Source organism: Notothenia rossii (assembly GCF_949606895.1).
Source record: "Notothenia rossii genome assembly, chromosome: 9".
In the NCBI taxonomy this organism is placed as follows: Eukaryota; Metazoa; Chordata; class Actinopteri; order Perciformes; family Nototheniidae; genus Notothenia; species Notothenia rossii.
In genome coordinates, this window is record NC_136907.1 from 28,828,442 (window position 1) to 28,848,621 (window position 20,180).

Genomic DNA, 20,180 nt, shown 5'->3' on the forward strand with positions numbered 1-20,180 from the left:
ACACCGTTTCACACATACTCTACACGTAGGAATATGAAGAGTGTGTTTAAGGCTACTCGCCCAGCCACAAACAGCCAACAGAAAAAGTTAGCTGGTGTACATAATAGGGCATTTGGCTGGTTAAGAGGCAGATGTGTTCTCCAGCGCTTGGTGGAGAGTATAATCTGAGCTCAAGGGGGCAGAATATTGGATTGACATTCCAAAAGAATGCTAAAGATGCTTATACATCCGGGCAAAAAAGTATTTAGTCAGCCACCAATTGTGCAAGTTCTCCCACTTCAAAAGATGAGAGAGGCCTGTAATTTTCATCCTAGGTATACCTCAACTATGAGAGACAAAATGAGAAAAAGAAAATCCAGAAAATCACATTGTCTGATTTTTAAAGAATGTAAGATAAATGTAAAATAAGTATTTGGTCAATAACAAAAGTTCATCTCAATACTTTGTTATATACCCTTTGTTGGCAATGACAGAGGTCAAACGTTTTCTGTAAGTCTTCACAAGGTTTTCACACACTGTTGCTGGTATTTTGGCCCATTCCTCTAGAGCAGTGATGTTTTGGGGCTGTCGCTGGGCAACACGGACTTTCAACTCCCTCCAAAGATTTTCTATGGGGTTGAGATCTGGAGACTGGCTCGGCCACTCCAGGACCTTGAAATGCTTCTTACGAAGCCACTCCTTCGTTGCCCGGGCGGTGTGTTTGGGATCATTGTCATGCTGAAAGACCCAGCCACGTTTCATCTTCAATACCCTTGCTGATGGAAGGAGGTTGTCACTCAAAATCTCACGATACATGGCCCCATTCATTCTTTCCTTTACACGGATCAGTCGTCCTGGTCCCTTTGCAGAAAAACAGCCCCAAAGCATGAGGTTTCTACCCCCATGTTTCACAGTAGGTATGGTGTTCTTTGGATGCAACTCAGCATTCTTTCTCCTCCAAACACGTCTAGTTGAGTTTTTACCAAAAAGTTCTATTTTGGTTTCATCTGACCATATGACATTCTCCCGATCCTCTTCTGGATCATCTAAATGCTCTCTAGCAAACTTCAGACGGGCCTGGACATGTACTGGCTTAAGCAGGGGGACACGTCTGGCACTGCAGGATTTGAGTCCCTGGCGGCGTAGTGTGTTACTGATGGTAGCCTTTGTTACTTTGGTCCCAGCTCTCTGCAGGTCGTTGACTAGGTCCCCCCGTGTGGCTCTGGGATTTTTGCTCACCGTTCTTGTGATCATTTTGACCCCACGGGGTGAGATCTTGCATGGAGCCTCAGATCGAGGGAGATTATCAGTGGTCTTGTATGTCTTCCATTTTCTAATAATTGCTCCCACAGTTGATTTCTTCCCACCAAGCTGCTTACCTATTGCAGATTCAGTCTTCCCAGACTGGTGCAGGTCTACAATTGTGTTTCTGGTGTCCTTTGACAGCTCTTTGGTCTTGGCCATAGTGGAGTTTGGAGTCTGACTGTTTGAGGTTGTGGACAGGTGTCTTTTATACTGATAACGAGTTCAAACAGGTGCCATTAATACAGTTAACAAGTGGAGGAAAGAGGAGGCTCTTAAAGAAGAAGTTACAGGTCCGTGAGAGCCAGAAATCTTGTTTGTTTGTTTGTAGGTGACCAAATACTTATTTTCCACCATAATTTGCAAATAAATTCTTTAAAAATCAGACAATGATATTTTCTTTCTCATTTTGTCTCTCATAGTTGAGGTATACCTAGGATGAAAATGACAGGCCTCTCTCATCTTTTTAAGTGGGAGAACTTGCACAATTGGTGGCTGACTAAATACTTTTTTGCCCCACTGTAAGTACTGCGGACTCTGCCAACAAGCCGAAGCACTGTGGAAACTCTACCTAACAAAAGAAAAAGAGCTCTGTAGATAGAATGATAAAAACTAGAGAAAATAAGAGTAAACCTTTACCAGGACATTCAAGGGAGCTTTGAGATATTTACTGTCGAGTGCATAGCCTTCAAAGGTCTCTCCATTTATCTTCCCTTCTGACAGTGCTCATAAATCCTGATCTCTGTGCTGACTTCACTATCCCTCCTTCTTTCCTCTCTAAACATAGACCCTAATAAGGCACATCATGGGTCCATGCAGTATACAGATTGCAAGTATGCAAATATAAAGTATGAATATGTTATATTTTAATGGACATGTGCCATGGAAAGACAAAGTACCTGACTAATTCTATCCTTGATTATACTGATTGCATTTTAGTCTAATGTGTGCCAGAACAGAAAGAAACGGAGACAATGAGGTTTTAATAGGAAGGATTTAATAAAAAGTTGGCCCCTTGGGTGCTGGACAACAAACGACTGTATAAATACAACCTATATATTCTGACTAAACAATTTGGACATTCAGTGGTCTGCTCTTTCTTTATATCAGACCTTGGCTACACTCTTATCAAGGGACCATGTGCATATTATCATATCAATCTGCAGAAAGATTTTGAATGTTGATTTTTATATTTGTGGAGAGCAAGCAACTTTGGATTCATGATGGCCAAAATGTCCCAAGTAAAGAAAGAAAAAGATAAATCCAACAAGAAATAAGCACAAGAGAAGGAAAGAAGTTAAAAGACAGAACTGGACTAAAAAAAAAGCAGGACAGCAGACAGGAAGTATACACTAAAGACAACAACAGAAGAATACAGGCAGGAAGTAAACACTAAAGGGAACAGCAGAAGAATACAGACAGGAAGTAAACACTAAAGGGAACAGCAGAATAATACATAAAGGAAGTAAACACTAAAAGGGAACAGCAGAAGAATACATACAGGAAGTAAACACTAAAGGGAACAGCAAAAGAAGACTGACAGGAAGTAAACACTACAGGGAACAGCAGAAGAGGAAAGGCAGGAAGTAAACACTAAAGGGAACAGCAGAAGAGGAAAGGCAGGAAGTAAACACTAAAGGGAACAGCAGAAGAATACAGACATGAAGTAAACACTAAAGGGAACAGCAGAAGAGGAAAAGCAGGAAGTAAACACTAAAGAGAACACTGTATGGCAGTGACCACCAACTGGCGGCCCGCGGGCCACATCCGGCCCGCCAGACATTCTCATCTGGCCCGCACGACGGGGGTGACTGTGGCGTTGGTGGAGTAGTTAGTGCGTTCGCCCCCCACCCATTTTTTACAACGTCTCGTGAGTAAGGTGCAGTAACAGAGACGCAGCAGCTGCGGGACAGTAGACTGCGTACTGTGAAACCTTCCCTGCCTTGAAGAAGAAGTGATCCTTCGTTGTGAAGAGTCTGCTTTTTGCGCTCGGCACCACAGCAGCAGCCCCTCTGCGACAGAGTCCAACAGAGAGGCTGGAGCTGCGGGACAGTAGCCTACAAGCAGGGTTGGGTTGTAGTCGTAACGGAATACATGTAACGGCGTTACGTAATCAGAATACAAAAATCAAGTAGGCTAACTGTATTCAGCTGGCGTTACATTTGAAAAACGAGTAATCTGATTAGAGTTACTTTCATAAACCTGAAGTGAATACATTTTGGAATACTTATTGGAATTATTGGTGCAAAAGTTTCCTCACAAAATGTAATATTCATTACCGGCAGAACTGTGTGCACACTGCACAGCGCTGCAGCATGTCTGTGGGCGAGAGAGAGATGCAGCGTGTCTGTGAGGCCCCGCCCCCGCACCCAGATGAGAGAGAGAGAGAGAGAGATCTCTTTTTAAATATATTGAAAGTTAGAAACGGAGATGGTTAGATAAAATGTGTAAGATAACTTTTATGTAGCATTTATTTATTGTTGAAATGATGATATTTCATAACGTGATCAAATCAAAGTGAATGGCCTGCTGCTGCTGAATGCATGGGGCAAGTGATTGGAAAACGTTTTAAAAGTTATTACATTGTTTCAGATAATAAATAATAATGATACTTCATTCTATTTAGGAGCGCCTTTCAAAGCACCCAAGGATACCTTACAATTCATAACATATTCCAAGGAAAGGTTTTAAGACAGTACAAAAAATGCAGTCCGGGTGATGTTTTTTACGTGGGGTGCAGATGAGAGGGAGCTGTCCAGATTGACACCAAGATGTTGTCTTTGAGCTCTTGATAAGCCATTAAAACAGTAAAATAAGTGTCTCCTGTTCACCAAAACATACCCATCTGTTATGGAAAAAGAAAGTATGCCAAAAGTATTCTAAAAGTAATCTGAATACGTTACTTTTTTAAGACACGTAACTGTATTCTGATTACTTTCAGAGCATGTATTCAGTATTCAGTAACTGATTACATTTACAAAATGTAATCCCTCCCCGGTCAACAACTTCAAAATTTTGGGCTATATAAAAATTGCTGGCCCGCGATAGTGATTATTGGATAAATGTTGGCCCTTGGACAAATGTAGTTGGTGATCCCTGCTGTATGGGCCCTGTCAACATTTGTAGACTGATTCATGGAAAATGTCAATACACTTGGATAGTAACAAGGCAGAAGATCTCAATCAGTGCTGCCGTCATTTTAAATGATGTTGCTATGGCCGCAGTTCAGCCTTTGCTTTACAGTAGGACTGAACGTTAATTTAGAACCGGAAGATATGCTGTGTTTAAATCAATATGTTGTGTCAAATTATTTATTTATTTAGTAAGTAACTAATGTAACAGGATGATATGCAGTGAGTTGGTCATCAGCGAAAGAAACCTTGACAGGGTGAGCAGGACACATAGACTGTGGGTGTTTCTCAATCTCGAGTACGCTTGCTTGGTAGCACATGTCTTCCGAGCGTCTTGCTTCAGAAGCGAGGCAAGAATACTTCCTGGCATTCGGAAAACAAAGAGTGGAACAGGCTAGCAAGTGTGCAGGTGTGCGTCATTTGAGAGGCCCCACCTTACATTTTCCGTCCCAGATTTGGGGAAACTGGTCCGTGTGCAAAGCGTTGTGGGGATTTTAAGACCGGAGTCTACGCATGTGCAGCCTCGAAATTTCTCCTAACGAAGTACGCCGGGCATTGGAACAGTACTTCGGCGGCACTCGATGACGTAGTATGCTTGAAATAGCAGCTTTACTGGCGATTGAGAAACACCCTGAATATATAAAGGCAGGACGCCAATGCGAAGTAGGAACCTTACATACTGTAAAGCTAATGTGGTTAACGTGTTGGAAAACAGTAGCACTTCCATCAAACACAGAGCATTATTTGCGTTCATCCTAGAGTCCTGTTTCTGGCCTCCAGGTATATGTTCACCAGTTAGATACTTACTTTGTTTGTAGGTTACGTGTTGCTGGACAAGCAGTGGTTTATCAGAATTTTCTGATGTTGTGCTATGACTTATAATATGTCAGGAAATACCCCACTCCTAAATATGTGAAGCTTTTATGTGTCATAAAAACAGTCGGAAGCTAAAAAATGTCCAAACGAGACTACTAAGTGTCGAAACACTGAACACCAGTCTACCTTTAGCTTAGCGTTGTTGATGCGCAGTCATGCGACTGTGATGTTGTTTGTTTATAAGTTAGCTTTTTACTTCGATCTATTGCATTTATGCTTCAAAATAAAGTTAATATGGGGAGATTATCATGCTGAGCAAAAGTTGTTGTTACCATAGATGTGAGTTTGCAAAAGATTCTGCAATACTCTCAAAATTCGATGGACAATCCGCGAGGGGAGTCCGTGCGATGCTAACCTCTGATCTGGCCTACAATGCACCACCCTATTCTGTACACAACCTCTATTTTCTTGTAGTAACTGTGTGATGCTCTTTTGGGCCAAGATGTCTTAGTGCAATGTTTCCATTACCCCTCACTGACTGAGTGAAATAAGCAGAAATTCAGAGTCCCGATTATGTATAAGAGAAGTAATAATTTACTAAAAAAGGACTGCGCTTAATAATAAAGTTACACATCACTGCACAACATGTTGCTAAGCTCTCTGCCTATGTACTAGTACTTTGACTACAGAAAGCTTTGTAAATAGAGACAGGGGGGAAAAGAGGCAGCTGTGTCCCTGCATTTTTCCTCTTGGTCAGCACATCATCAGTGCCAGCCTCACACATTCAGTTAATGGACAGATTTACTGCAGAGCCCTGGCTCTTGTGATAAAGAAGACATCCAGCAGCAGTGTCTGTAGCTGCCCAGCACACAGCTGGGTGTGTGGCCTGGTTTACACACACTGTTTCTGTTACTTGCTTTATTGTGAGGGATCTTTCCCCCGGTTACTATGCCCTGCTCTAAGAGTCACTTAGGAATTCAAAACTTCTGTCGCATCAATAAATACTCTAATTTCTAAAATATCCAAAGATGTACTAAAGTGAAACTCCAATGAATGAAGCTCAACATTTATCGGATACTCTACAAACACTGTAAACAAATGTCTACGATATTATTATTATCAGACTTAAGTGTTTTAAAATAAATGTTTTGAATACTGCCCAACATCTTACTGAACTCGTTAATGAAAGACCTTTCATAAACCATAGGCTCTTCTTTTCAAGGCTTGTTGAGATCCCTATGTTTGTACAGTATGTTATGTCTATAGAGTGGTGTACAATACAAGGCATGCTACTTGAGGAAAAGACTATGGTAACAATTTATTGAGCAAATGCACTGCCATATTAAAAGGGAACGTGCACTGCAATTTGAGTTACTGTTGTGTCATTTTTTGTTTCATACGAACCCTGACCTACTTCTGGCCTGCAGAACAACAAAAAGGAAAACAGTTCATTTATTCCTGAGGTGCGATCAGGTTTCAGTGCAGTGTCAGCAGGATTGTGTTAGCAATTAGCATTAGCAGCCTCTGTGTTGTCCTGCTGCACACTATGTACAGTTAGCTGAAGGCCATACACACTTACCCAATATATCTGTTAAGATTGGTATTAGGCTTTATCATACAATCAATTAAATGTATTCACACTCTTTTCAGTCTTTTTTTGTTTGCTCTTGTCAATTTGACCTACAAGACCTAATTTTAAATGTTATGCTGTGACTCAATTTGGATACTTCCCTTCGTACACTGTATGTTGTGCACCGGTAAAACATGCACAGTGTGTGACTTCAACCATGTACTGTTGTCTCATATATTGCTGACTGCTGCTGTCCCCACATCGGAAGTGACATTGCTGCTGTTAGCTAGCTATCTAGCAAGTAATGTTATCGTTCGCATGAATGAAAGGTGGCTTATTTTTCAACCCTAGGTTGAAAGCCCTCGATCATGGGAAATCTAAAAACAGGTTTAAAATCCAGATTCAGGGAATCAAAAAACAGGTTTAAATATCCTAGGTTTTGGGTATCTAAAAACAATAGGTTTCAAATCCAGATTTAGGTGATCTAAAAAAGAAAGGGAAGTTGCTTGGAAACTTAAAAAGATCTTGGGGAGGAATTAATAGAAAGGTTTCTTTCTTAATAATAATAATAATAATAATAGATTTATTTTGTTAGCGCTTTTACAGGTGCTCAAAGTCGCTTTACAAAGATAGTGAAAAGAAAAGAGGGACAAATAAATATAGTTAAAGTCAAATTTAAAATCAAGCAATACAAAAACAATCACACATTAAAAGCCAGATTGAAGAGGTGAGTTTGTGTAAAGGCCCTGACACACCAGGCCGAAATCGGCCGTTTTTGTTAGTCGGACGACGAAGCGTGCCCTGTCGCCCAAACTCATTTTGGTGTGTCCCGCACCATCGGCCGTGACACGCCTTATTTGGCCTTCATGGCTAAACAACATGTTGAATCGGACATGCGTCGGCCACAGGCAGTCGGACAAAGAAATCACTCTGATTGGCTGTTCTGTTCAGCTAGCGAATCAGTGCATGAGAAGTGAAACGGTTGCTTGAGAATGTCTTCCACAAGCAACACTCCAATGGCTGATAGCTCCAGTACCGCACAAAACATGTTTTCGATGGACGAGAGTGAAAATGGAACGCACACGCTATTTGTTGTTTGTTTAGATCACGCAGTCTGTTCTTCTCTGTCATCCGGTTGTTGCCTCTTTTGAATGACGAATACACACTACCGCCCGCCTGCTGGTAAGGAGAGTTATTGCCACTCACGCATGCGCAGTTCGTACGTGCTCGGCCGGTGGGGATGGATAGGAGGTTGGCTTCTGATGAGCGGAGGCAGCGGGAAGGGGTGTGGTGGTGCAGCAGGTCTGTGAGGTAGGGGGGGGCTGATTGTTGAGGGCTTTGTGAGTAATGAGGAGGACTTTGAAGTTGATTCTTTGACGGACGGGGAGCCAGTGGAGGTTCTGGAGGACGGGAGTGATGTGGTCTCGGGAGCGGGTGTGGGTGAGGAGGCGGGCAGCAGAGTTCTGGATATGTTGGAGTTTATTGAGGCGGTTGGATGGTATGCCGTAGAGCAGGGGTTCTCAACCTTTTTACACCAAGTAGCACCTGAGAAAATAAGTTGGCTCTCCAAGTACCACCATATGACCAATGTTAAAATACAGTCTATGCACAGTCTATGCACAGTTCATGCATAATATTTTTTCTCTCTCTCTCTCTCTCTCTCTCTCTCTCTCTCTCTCTCTCTCTCTCTCTCTCTCTCTCTCTCTCTCTCTCTCTCTCTCTCTCTCTCTCTCTCTCTCTCTCTCTCTCTCTCTCTCTCTCTCTCTCTCTCTCTCTCTCTCTCTCTCTCTCTCTCTCTCTCTCTCTCTCTCTCTCTCTCTCTCTCTCTCTCTCTCTCTCTCTAGCAAATGCCTTCTTCCTGAGTCACTTCTCTCCTCCATCACAGCATTTTTGTAAAGCACTTTGAATTGCATTGTGTTGAAAGTTGTTATATACAGTACATATACTTGCCTTGCCAGTATAGTTGTATGTGTTTTTTTTAAATAGTTAAAGTATAACTTTTATTGGTGTAATGTTGCGTTTTTTGGCGCAACCGTATTATGGTGGTCACTAGGGCTGCCCCCGACCAAAGATTTTCCTGGTCGACCACTGGTCGTCAGGTAAGGCCACTGGTCGACCACTGATCGACCAGTGGCGCGAATGAAAGCGCACGCAGAGACAAACCGCCTTTTTCGCGCAACCGGCAAGTAATTAAATTATGATTCTGAATGTGTTGGAAAAATCAACAAGGAGACTGTCTTAACATTTTGTTAATTTATTTCAACACAACACACCATATAAAAACATCACACAACTTATGAACTTTTAAAACCAACACAATAACTTTATAAAGCAAACAAAAAACAGTCTTCTGTTAAAAAACTAAATTTAAACTATATTTTTCGTTTCTTTTAAACATGTAAAATAAATATAAATTATATAAACAAACGAATAAATAAATATAGGCTCAAGCCAACTTAAATATTTAAATATCAGTGCAAAAGTAAACAGGCCTATAGAGAAGTATTCTCAACATGAAAATAAAACTTTCAGTTTTTTCCTGAGGTCGGAATGCAAACAAAAATTATAAATATACCGCAAAAAATTAACTTAAACACTTCAGTTGAACGAACGAAGAACGAAAACTATAAACTACAAAACTATGGTGTTATATTAGGCTAGGCCTATACCTGACTTTCAGGGTTTCCCTCCGATCTTAGTCTTCTCATATTATGAGACAAGAACACGAGTTTGTCTGTGTTGTCCGGGAGAAGTGAGCTCCGTGTCTTGCTCACAATGAAGCCGGCTTTGGAAAATATGCGCTCCGATGGCGTGGATGTGGAAGGGATGGAGTGGATGCGCTTAGCTGCTCTGGCAAGCTTGGGATAGCGTTCCTCATTCATTACCCACCAAATCAGTGGTCCCTTGTCAACCTTGGTTCGGTCCTCCAAGTATGTCTTCATTTCATTTTTCTCTTCTTCCGTCTGTTGATCTTCATCAAAGGCCATCAGCATTGATATGTCCTGCTGCTTTTCCCTTTGCCTCTTTGGTGTGGGCTCACTTTCCTCTGCGCCGCTGCTGTCCTCTCTCTGAGCAGTAGCTTCTTCTGCTGGAGATAAACTCTCAGCCAGATCCCACACCGTTGTGTATGCATCGTCCCGTTTCTCTGCACCGAGGAATGACAAGCTCTTGAACCGTGGGTCAAGGACTGCAGCTTGAATATATATGCTGCCCTCCAGACTCCCTGTGAGCTCCCACCTTTTGTCGATTTCCTCTGTGATTTTTTTCTTAACTGCCTTCACGGTCGTGCTGTCATCATCACGACTCAACAAGTGGCGCCTCTTCATGTTGACGAGCATCGGCAGCGTAGCAGACAGAGATGCGTTTATATCTTGTGAGAGCAGCTCGGTGAGGGTGATCATGGGCCTCAGCACGGAGACAATGTCCTCCGCTGTCCTCCATTGGGCAGTTGTGAGATCCAGATCTCGGTCAGACTGGTGGGTGGTCCCGGGTTCTGAAAGCACAGCTGTAACCGGACATCTCTGTTCCAGAAGACGCTCCAGCATTGAATAAGTGGAGTTCCATCGTGTAGACACATCTTGTATCAGTTTGTGTTCAGCCACATTCTGTTGCTTCTGTTTCAAAGTGAGAGCTGCTGTTGCCTTGGCACTTTTTTTGAAGTGTCCCACAAGGCGTCTGGCAGCAGCAATCACTCGGCAGATGGGATCTAATTTAACAGCCGCGTTTATGCACAACTGCAAGGTGTGCCCCGCACAACGAATTCCCTGGACATTACCCCAGCACGGGTTTTGAGATAGCTGTTTAGCGCACAACACCATATTAGCGGCATTGTCGTGTACCACAGCGACCCTCTTTTTTGGCGGAATCCCAAACTCCTCCATCACTTCGCTGAGTCGCTCTGCTATGTTGGCAGCTGTGTGGCTCACCTCCAGCACTTTAGTCTCCAACACGAATGAATGTAATTGCCATTTTTGGGAAATAAAGTGTGCCGTCACAGTCATGTAACCATCCATTTGGTTGGAGGTCCATGTGTCAGTAGTGAAGCTGACTGCTGTGCAGGCTTTAAGTTTCTCCAAAAGTACCTGTTTGGTCGTGTTATATTTGTTTTTAATGGCGTGCATTACGGTGTCACGTTTGGGTACAGTGTAACCCGGTTCGATGAACTTCATCATCTGTTTGAACCCTTCCCCATCGACAATGTTTACAGGTCTCATGTCCAGTGCCACAAAATCTGCAATTTTGTCGGTGATGTCTCTCTTCCTTTTCTCGGAAAGAGTGGGCTTCAAAACGAGTGTTGTCTGTGAGAGTTTCAATGGCGGCTGCGAAGATGAAGTTGAGGTAGATGCGGTGGCCCTATCAACGTATAGTGGATGAGCCTATTGAGAGAAATGCACATTAATTTAAGTTTACACTAAGCCTAATAGCCCATAATATGACAATACATTTTATCTAACAGGCTTTTTATTAAGGCTAGAGCCGCAGAGCGTCCATCTTTTAATGGCTTGAACGGTACTTACATGTTTCAGGTGATAAGTCATGTTTGTAGTTGATGAATGATAGGAGAATATTTGCTTGCAAAGTTTGCATATCACCTTCTTCGGGTTGTCTTTTACTTTTTCGAAATGCTCCCAAGCTCTTGATTTTACGCCTGACATGGTTAAAACTATCAGCTTATCTGACGTGAAAACAAGTGACTCACTGTCACCTCCTGTTTCCCGTTTTTTTTTTTTTTTTTTTTTTTTTTTTTTCCGGCGACCAACGACCAATTAAATCTTGACCGACCAAAGACTCTTTGGCCGACTAACCTTTGGTCGACTAATCGGGGGGCAGCCCTAGTGGTCACAGATTTTCAAGATGTCGGTCATTAAGAGAAAGAAGTGGCCAGCATACCACACTACTTTTTGACTGTTATGAGTGCACTTTTCGGGGTTATCATAGTTCACTGTCCTACATTGCATCGGAACTGGAGATTTCTCGATCCGATCACGTGATCAAAAGATCGGAAAACAAAAATGAGTTTGGAAGTATTATAAAATTGAAAGCGAAGGCAGTGTAACAGCCAGATGCAATGTTTGCAAGGCGACCAATCTAATACGCCACCTGAGAAACAAACATCAACAACAACACGACGAGTACACAGCGGCCACTCGGGTAACGGCACTGAAACAACCAACACTTTCAGAGACTTTTAAAAGGAAAGAGAAACTGCCCCAGAACAGTGAAAAGGCCAAAAAAATAACATCCCTAATCGGAACTCAAATATGCACTTGAATCCGCACATGTAAGTACAGAGGAACACAGATTGAAACACAGCATTACTCACACAGAGACCAACATTTCTGCTGCAACTCTCCAGAGATCCGTTGACTGAGATGTAAGCTAAGACCGCCCTAGCATTCAGCACAGGCACTGTAAATACTATGGCTTAAGCACCTGTGATTACCATAATAACCATTGTTCTTCACAACAATTACTACAGTTGAAGTGTAATAAGCAGTTTGGATGTTTGTCTATTTCATGACTTAAGTAAGGCTTGAACTGACTTGGTGGAGCCCAGGTTAGAGTTTGGGGGTTGGGGCTAGCTGCTACCAATGTGATGTTTAAGGTTTAAGACCGTTAGCTTCTTTTGTTCAATGAAAAGACTTTCACAGAAAATCATGCTCAGCATTCTAAAAAGTAAGTTGTCAAAAAATGATTGCATTGGTCCCAAAATATTAGTAAATTAAATATGACAATCCATCTACAACCGCATACAATAATAGTAATATAATAATAGTAATACAATAAGGTTGTGGAAGTAACAGAACACTGTTGCTATGTTTTGTATACACAACTAGTCATATATTTAACTACATATTAGCATATTATCAGGATAACCATACATATTGATCAGAAATAATTCTTACCCTTGAGCTGTCTTCTTGGGAACGCTGGTAGCGTTTCCAGCGGCAACCATAGATCCCAGTGACGAAGGATACAAAGAGCTGCTTCTCATAGACCTGTAATGGTTGGTGTTTCACCATGCTCCTGCAGCCAGTCTCTTAACATCCCACACAGGACTGGGAACCCTGAAGAAAACAAAACATACTTTCAGAAAATTAACTCGCTTTTGAAACATACAATTATATATTCCAACAACATACCATGTCACGTCATGTTGCTCAGGTGTTTTTCACTAAACAAAATGAATATGTTGACAGTCCTGTGCCTTGTTTGGAGTTACAACACCTGGGAGGCAGTTAACACACTATTCAATAGTGACTCACATCAGGGACAAAGATAATAATATGGTATATGCTTTACAGTCAACCTTAAGGTAGGCAGCTTCTATCTATGGGAACGTCTTGATCCTTTAACAACAAGATCATCGGAGAGAGGGAAAGAGTGAGATGAAGTCAGTGTGTTGCTCCCATACTCCCCGCTGCCTCAGAGAAAAGCTTGTTGCCTTGGTGGCAGGTAAAAATGTCTTTCAGCATTCAAACGACTTAATTCATCCCAAGTAGGGCAAGTTTATTCCAGCGTTACCCAGTCCATACAAAACATCCAAACTCACAGGCAAGGAATTTTTTGTAGTCAACAGTAAATACAAAAACGCTTTAATAAACTTCAAATAATCAAGTTTTCTGGAAAAGTTGGTTTTGTGCCATGTCCTTGTTGCTCCTTTTTCCTTTTAAAAAAAAAGCATTTTCAACCAATTTCTTAGACGCTTTTATGAAATGCATGATTGTAGCACATGTAACATGCAGTACACTGTGTGGTAACTACATGATGTCTTTCAAAAGCTGGTTACAGAGAACAAAGCATGTGGCCTTGAGGGCCTTTCTTTTCTGGGTGACAGTTAAAGATAATGTTGATTTCCAAATAATTATATATTTTTTCTTTTAGCAGCATGGTGACATACCACAATTTAAATCTTAAAACTCATTGAGTATTGTGTGGATTTAAACATTTGTTTACAATTCATGGTCCCTAGAGGATGAATCCTTTTTTTTCATTTTTATATTCATTTTAATTTGAATAGTTTGCTTGTTTGTGTGATTCTTCTTCACTCCCATTTGCCTGCTCTCTCGTCAGTACATCCTCCTCACCTACCAATCATCTGCTCTCACATGCTCTATTCCTAATCAGCTAGTACGTATACACACACCGATCAGACAGACCAGATTGTCTTGGTGCCACTTGCCAAAGCTTTCCAACGTTTTTTGTGTCTTAGTCTGTCAGTATCTGTGCTCACCGTTGCATGTTTTTTCCCGGACTCAGATTTGACCTAGTCCTAAACTTGTGTTTGCCTGATTGGATTAATGTATCTTTGCTCTACTTTTTATAAGTAAAGACTTTGTGGTTTGCACCTGCCTTTGCTTGAATCATGCTTTGAAACCAAATACATACAAATACCCATCAGTATGAGGGTAGGTGTCCTCAGTCATTTGAATGAGGCCACTGCTTTGGTACAGCACATATGACTGTGATGAGGGCCTGGCATTGTCACTTACAGAACCATTTGTTCCTGTGGGCTCCTCTGTTCCGGACGGATAGAGGGAGATCAATGTGAGTCTATGGGTCAACAGACCTCACCAACAACAAACTGCTCCTTTGTACTTATTGCTTGTCTTTAAGTCTTGACAAATCACACCATGACAGTGTGACCGATCTAATTGTGTTTCTGGCTAGCACTGTTCCATTTACAAGCAGATCCATAGAGAAACAAGACCTGTTTCTACAGCCCTGAAGCAGCTCAGTGAGGCTGCACTGAGACCTAGCAGAGCTTTGAGCTAAATGCTAAAATGCAAACAAAGTAAATAGCATTTGTAACACTATTCTAGTTTTCAAACACACTAAATATTCCTGGATCCAGCGCTTTCATCAAAACTTGACAGAAAATACATATGTGTGCACTGTGTCTTTGAGGGAAAGTCTTTAACAGTAAAACCACTGTGACACGACAACACTAGACTTAATTTGTGTTTCGATCAACATGCATTTACCTAATTAAAAATATGCATTAATGGTATAATATAAATGCTTAAGTATTTTTAGCTAATTCCTACCTATTAGTAAATTCATACTGTATATGTAAATAGTCAAACTTTAGACTTTATAGATATTTTAGAATCATTAAAATGTAGGCAGATAGCAACAGCTGTGACATCCATCTTCATTTTTAGGTGGCACCTTTGTTTTGTGGAGTCTTTAATTGGAGGCAAATGTGTTTGTGACCAGTCTAAAATCAGTTAAATATGCAGATATTCTGTTGTCATTGGCCAAGTCTTTCAATAAACATTAAGTAATGTAAGACATTGGTTACAGCTTCCAGCAATTTCCATCATACAAATAACTTTCTTTGTTAAAAGTAATTATGACATTTACTACAGATATTTTCCAAGGTGTCAGCAGCGTTAGCTGATTTACTTAGAGTAGCAGGACCTGTGCTGTTGATTGGATGTAATCTGCTGGTCATTTTCTTAATGTATTTTGTATGGTTTATTTTTAAAATGACTGCATGTAGCACTTTTCCAGTCTTTACCACTATTAAGGGTCTTATTCACCTGCTGAGGGAGACCAATATTCACACACAGTCCCGCAACATTGGCCATTCCATCAGGAGCAATTTAGAGTTACACCTTGCCAACAGACACATCAACATGTTGACTGCAGGAGCTGGAACAACTGACGTTCCAATTGGAGGATGACCATCTACTTCCTTAGCCTAAACCGACCATAACATAGTCCTGTTAGTACAGTATAATCTCTGTATCAGGACAAGCGTAGAAAATGTACTTTGTTGAATTTTATAGATGTCCAATAATTCAATAAGCCAGGTTAGCTCAATTGACAAGAAATCTCTTCCAGCTGGCCTTAGACCAGAGGCCTATGCTACGATGCCGGTTCAACATAAACTGCATATGTTTGAGTCAGCCGGTTGGCCTAATCCAAAACAGACGCGCTCTCGCTAAACGGTCCTACGACGTGGGTTATCGGGAAATGTAAGTTTCGGGGTGGGCCCGCCCTGGTAAATCAAATGCCCGCCCAGAGACGTATCTCTGCCGCCGGGTCTGATTTGACTACTCTCCTTTCCTCCCTGCCAGCTTCCAGAAGTTCCCTGGTGAGTGTCAGCACGCTTCCAAGGCTGAGGAACCTTACTGTGTCATAGCTGTCATTAAGGAATGATAATACAATAATCCACCGAGTCTCAGCCAACCAATTGCCACTGAGCCTCTGACAAACGAGTCTATTATTAGGCTTTTATCTCGGTCACTGTCGCCTCATTACAGGCTCCCATCTTTCACTCCTTCATGAAATGTATATATCCATGCATTAAAAGTATCCTTAATCTTTCTGTGGATTAAGACAAAAATAGAGTTTCCATTAGTGCCACTAGTTGATTAATCATGTGGCGTATGAGGGCCAGAACCCTGTGCTAACCTGCGTCAATCTACTTGTCACAAGCTGCTGCTGGATAGAGTGAGAGTCTGTCGTCCTGCCCTGCACGTCAACAGCCAGTTCTGTGGAAACCTCAGACTTATTAAAGATGGTTCATTCTAACGGATGCAGCAGGTGAAACAAGTCCTCAAACTCATACGACCAAATGGGCCGATTGTTCAGGCCCTTATTACGACCAAATATGTTGTTTGTTCAAGTGCTTAATACATCCTATAAATTACATTTTAAAAAAAATTTGCCCTCTAGTGCTCCCGTTGAATGCAAACGTTACAGATGGTCGTTAATTCACAAATAACCCTCTCTGTAAAATCCTAAAATGTAGAGTAGTTTGGCCATTAAAACGCTTTTTGATTAGATTTCTAGCGAGAAGTGTATATTGTACTTTTAGAATCCACGTCCAGTCGATATGTAGGATCTATAGTTTGATAGATATTACGAAGGTGATTCGAGGTATGCGGCAGCCTCCATGTAAAGTTACGGGTTGAAAACAGTATTTCCGGTCTCGACGTTTTCATAATAAAACCAATGATCAAATGATTTATCAGTAATATCTGCAGTACTCCGACTAAAAAACATCAGTTTATCCTTGTTAATTATACGACATTTATTGGTTTAAATTGTGTACAATGCTTTTGTGTTTTTCCCATAGGTTTTTCTCTTTCGATTCTGAGAGATACCTTTCTTTTTTCAGAGGTTTTGATAGGCTAAAACATCGATTGTTTTAGCTGCAATGCATGTCGGGATATGGTGTTTATATGATATGAAATCGGAAAAACATTTTTTTTAAATAAAATAATACTTTATTCCGAGTGTTCTTGCTTTTATCTTTGGAAGTCATCACATAACGGCATTGTAATAGACGGTTCCGCTGCATTAAATATTACATATCTGCCGTAGATATTGATTTATAGAGCCCTGATCAGAAGACCTTTTGACAAACTGTAAAAAATGCCGCCAAAACTGAATACGTGAGGTGGATCATAAATATATCAGCAATTAAACAACATCTGAAGTTACCTACTGTAACTCCAGCTTCTATGAGCGTTGGCGTAGCCCTCTAAGGCTATCGCTATTGGGTAATCCCCCTGCGCACCCGCGCAGCACTGAAACACTTATAGTCCACGCCCACCCGGAAGGTGGGCCCCACCCTCGGGCTCCCTTCCGGTATAAATAGGAAAGAGGCCCGACAATCTGCTCCCACACAAAACAACTTTTCTTCAGCTATTCATGGAGCCAGTGGGGCCCCACAAAAAGAGGGGGAACAGCAGCTCTCTGCGTGCAGACAGGCAGGAGAGCGCACAGCTGGATCCCTGACGTCACTAACTCTGACAAGACACTCCGTACAGGGTGTGTCAGAGAGGAATGGGAGACATCCCTCAAATACAATTGAATAAATGAACAGGGGGAAGACCAAAATGCAGCAGTTCAAATGTCTTCCACTGACATTCCTCCGTGCAAAGCCGTAGAGGAGGACATTCCTCTGGTGGAGTGCGCACTGATGTTCTCCGGGGGATCCACCCCAGAGGAGACATATGCCTGTGACACAGCCTCACACAGCCAGTGTGACAGCTGTTGTGCAGACAGAGGCTGCCCGATCGAGCGCTCTCTATAATGCACAAACAGGCGCTGAGAACGGCGCAAGGTAGCCATGCGCGCCACATAGCAAGACAGCGCGCGCACAGGACAGAGGAGATGAGACGTGGCTTCTTCCTCCGACCTGTGAGGACGGGGAAAGAAGCCATCCAAGGTGATCACTCTCAACTCTAAAAGAGCTTGTGATGACCTTAGGCATAAAAGCCGGGTTAGGACGTAAAACAGCTGAACTGCCCTCTCCTTCGATCCGGAGGCATGACGGAGCCACAGAGAGAGCAGACAAATCACTCTGGCGCTGATAGAGCCAAAAGTAATACTACTTTGTCTGACAACAGTTTAAGGGGAACCTGGTCCAAAGGTTCAAATGGGGCTTTGCTTTAGTGCGCCAACACCAAAGCCAAATCCCACTGAGGCGCCAGTGCGCGTGACACAGGTCTTGAGTCTCCGTACTCCTCGCATAACACGGCTGCTGCGCTCTGCGAGCCCCTCTGTTCAATTCGCCGGGAATATACATTGCTCTGATGAGAGCAACGTGTGTGCGCGCCCAGAACAGCAGCCGCCTGGCTGCGTTCAGAAGCTGCGCAGATCGTACTCCTCCCTGGCGATTGAGGTATGGCTGCTTCCATAGCCGTGGCCTTTTGTCTGTGCGAATCAACACATGTTTGATTGTGCAGCAACGGGGCGACTCCCCCGTTCTTTTTCGAGATTTAGAAAATAGCGGGAGTAAACACAGCGCAAGACACTGTTCCTGGGATGACAAGAGTGTTTCGTGTAGCCCATGGAACTGCTGGGGGGAGAGGCTTCTCTGTGATGTGACGAGCCACGCCATTGCCCCCGCCGCCGCTGCCTGTGAGGCGAGAGGGCTGCGAGGGAGTCTCCACACGCTGCATTTCACTCCACCTCCAGGGGATGAGTGGTGTGTGCAGTGCTGTCCACACGAGGCGTTATAACCAGGGGTGCACATAACTTTCTCAGTGAGGTACTCAGATGAGTACCTGGAGTCAGTGTTCGGTATACCAACTTCTGGCTCCACTCAAAGTTATGTGATGAAGGGGGGGGGGGGGGTGCTAGTGGAGTACTTCATGACCACAGAGTGTGAACGTTGTGATCAGCTGTTTTAGCGCAGTTCTCCAGTGAAGGGTGGGAGTCTCCCTCCGCAGCCGGTTGGCGTAGTTTTGCCACAATTCCGTTGTACAGACCGACGTTAACAGCAGCCCTGTCTGTGAACACGGAGTACGACTCTGTCGCCCGGTGATCTAACCGCCTTCTGGAAAAGCTTCACAAGTACGTCGGTACCCAAATGCGCTTTGTGACACAAGTGACGGTACGCATTTCAGATTGTTGCCGCGCATGCGTACCTGCGTACCAGTTATGTGCACCCCTGGTTATAACGTTGCTCGTGGGTTTATTATGACCGTGTGTAGGAGGCATATCTGGGACAGAGGAATGCCGCGAGCTCTGCAGTTTATAAACCGATTAAAAACAGCAGGCTTCTTCAGCGAACCACCTCTCGAGTGTCCCTCTGTTGGAAGAGACCCAGAGGGATTATCACGTGACCAGCTGACGCCAACGCCGAGCAGCTGAGTCACGGAGAGGGCGGTGCGGGTTGTGACACGCCGGAGGAGAGCTGTCAGTTCCTCCACTTGCTGCCGCGAGATCCGCGCTCTCATGCTGGCTGAGTTTAATTCCACTACCAGATAAACGATTGTCTGAGAGGGAAGAGAACAGCTCTTCTTCCAATTTATTATGAAACCCAGGCTTTGACAGATGCGATTCGAGATGTACCGTCTGTAAAGCGACTTCCTCCCTGGAGCGAGCCAGCAAATAGCAGGTCGTCCAGAGAAAACCACACTCTCATCCCTCCTCTGTGTAGTGGCTCCAGCCTTCTCTACACAAAAATGCGAGGAGCCAGGAAATATCCGAACGGCAGACGATTGTCTGGTCTGATATTCCCTGAAATGAGAAACGCAATAATTTCCTGTGTTTCGGGATGATGGGTACGTGGAAGTATGCATCCTTCAGATGGAAGTGAACCAGTCCTCCTGGTGAAAACATTCCAGCACCTGTTTGATCGTCAGTATGTGGAATACTGACAGATCGAGGATGTCTCATTCCCCCAGTCTTTTTCGGGATTAAGAAAATAACGGGAGTTAAAAAAAACTGATTTTCCTCCCTCTGAGGAACCCTGGAAATATCCTCTTTCAACAGGAGTTCCAGCAGCTCTGAATGGAATGCAAGACTGTTCCTGGGAGGACAGGAGTGTTTCCTGAATCCCATTGAACTGTAGGGTGGGAGAGGCAAACTGCAGGGTGTACCCTCTGCTTGATCTGCTTGATCAGCCTGCTCAT

General features: G+C 43.0%; 2 protein-coding genes across 2 annotated transcripts in view; both read right to left on the minus strand.

Moving 5' to 3' along the window:
- Positions 1-20,180, minus strand: part of LOC307019168 (glycerophosphodiester phosphodiesterase domain-containing protein 5-like) — a 220,542-nt gene that overhangs the window by 7,548 nt on the left and 192,814 nt on the right. The window lies entirely within an intron of this gene.
- LOC307019847 (E3 SUMO-protein ligase ZBED1-like) lies at positions 9,462-11,336 on the minus strand (the record flags this gene model as incomplete). The annotated part of the gene is made up of 2 exons (XM_079650950.1): positions 9,462-11,174; positions 11,316-11,336. 2 exons carry the CDS (start codon positions 11,334-11,336, stop codon positions 9,462-9,464), a joined length of 1,734 nt encoding a protein of 577 aa, XP_079507076.1.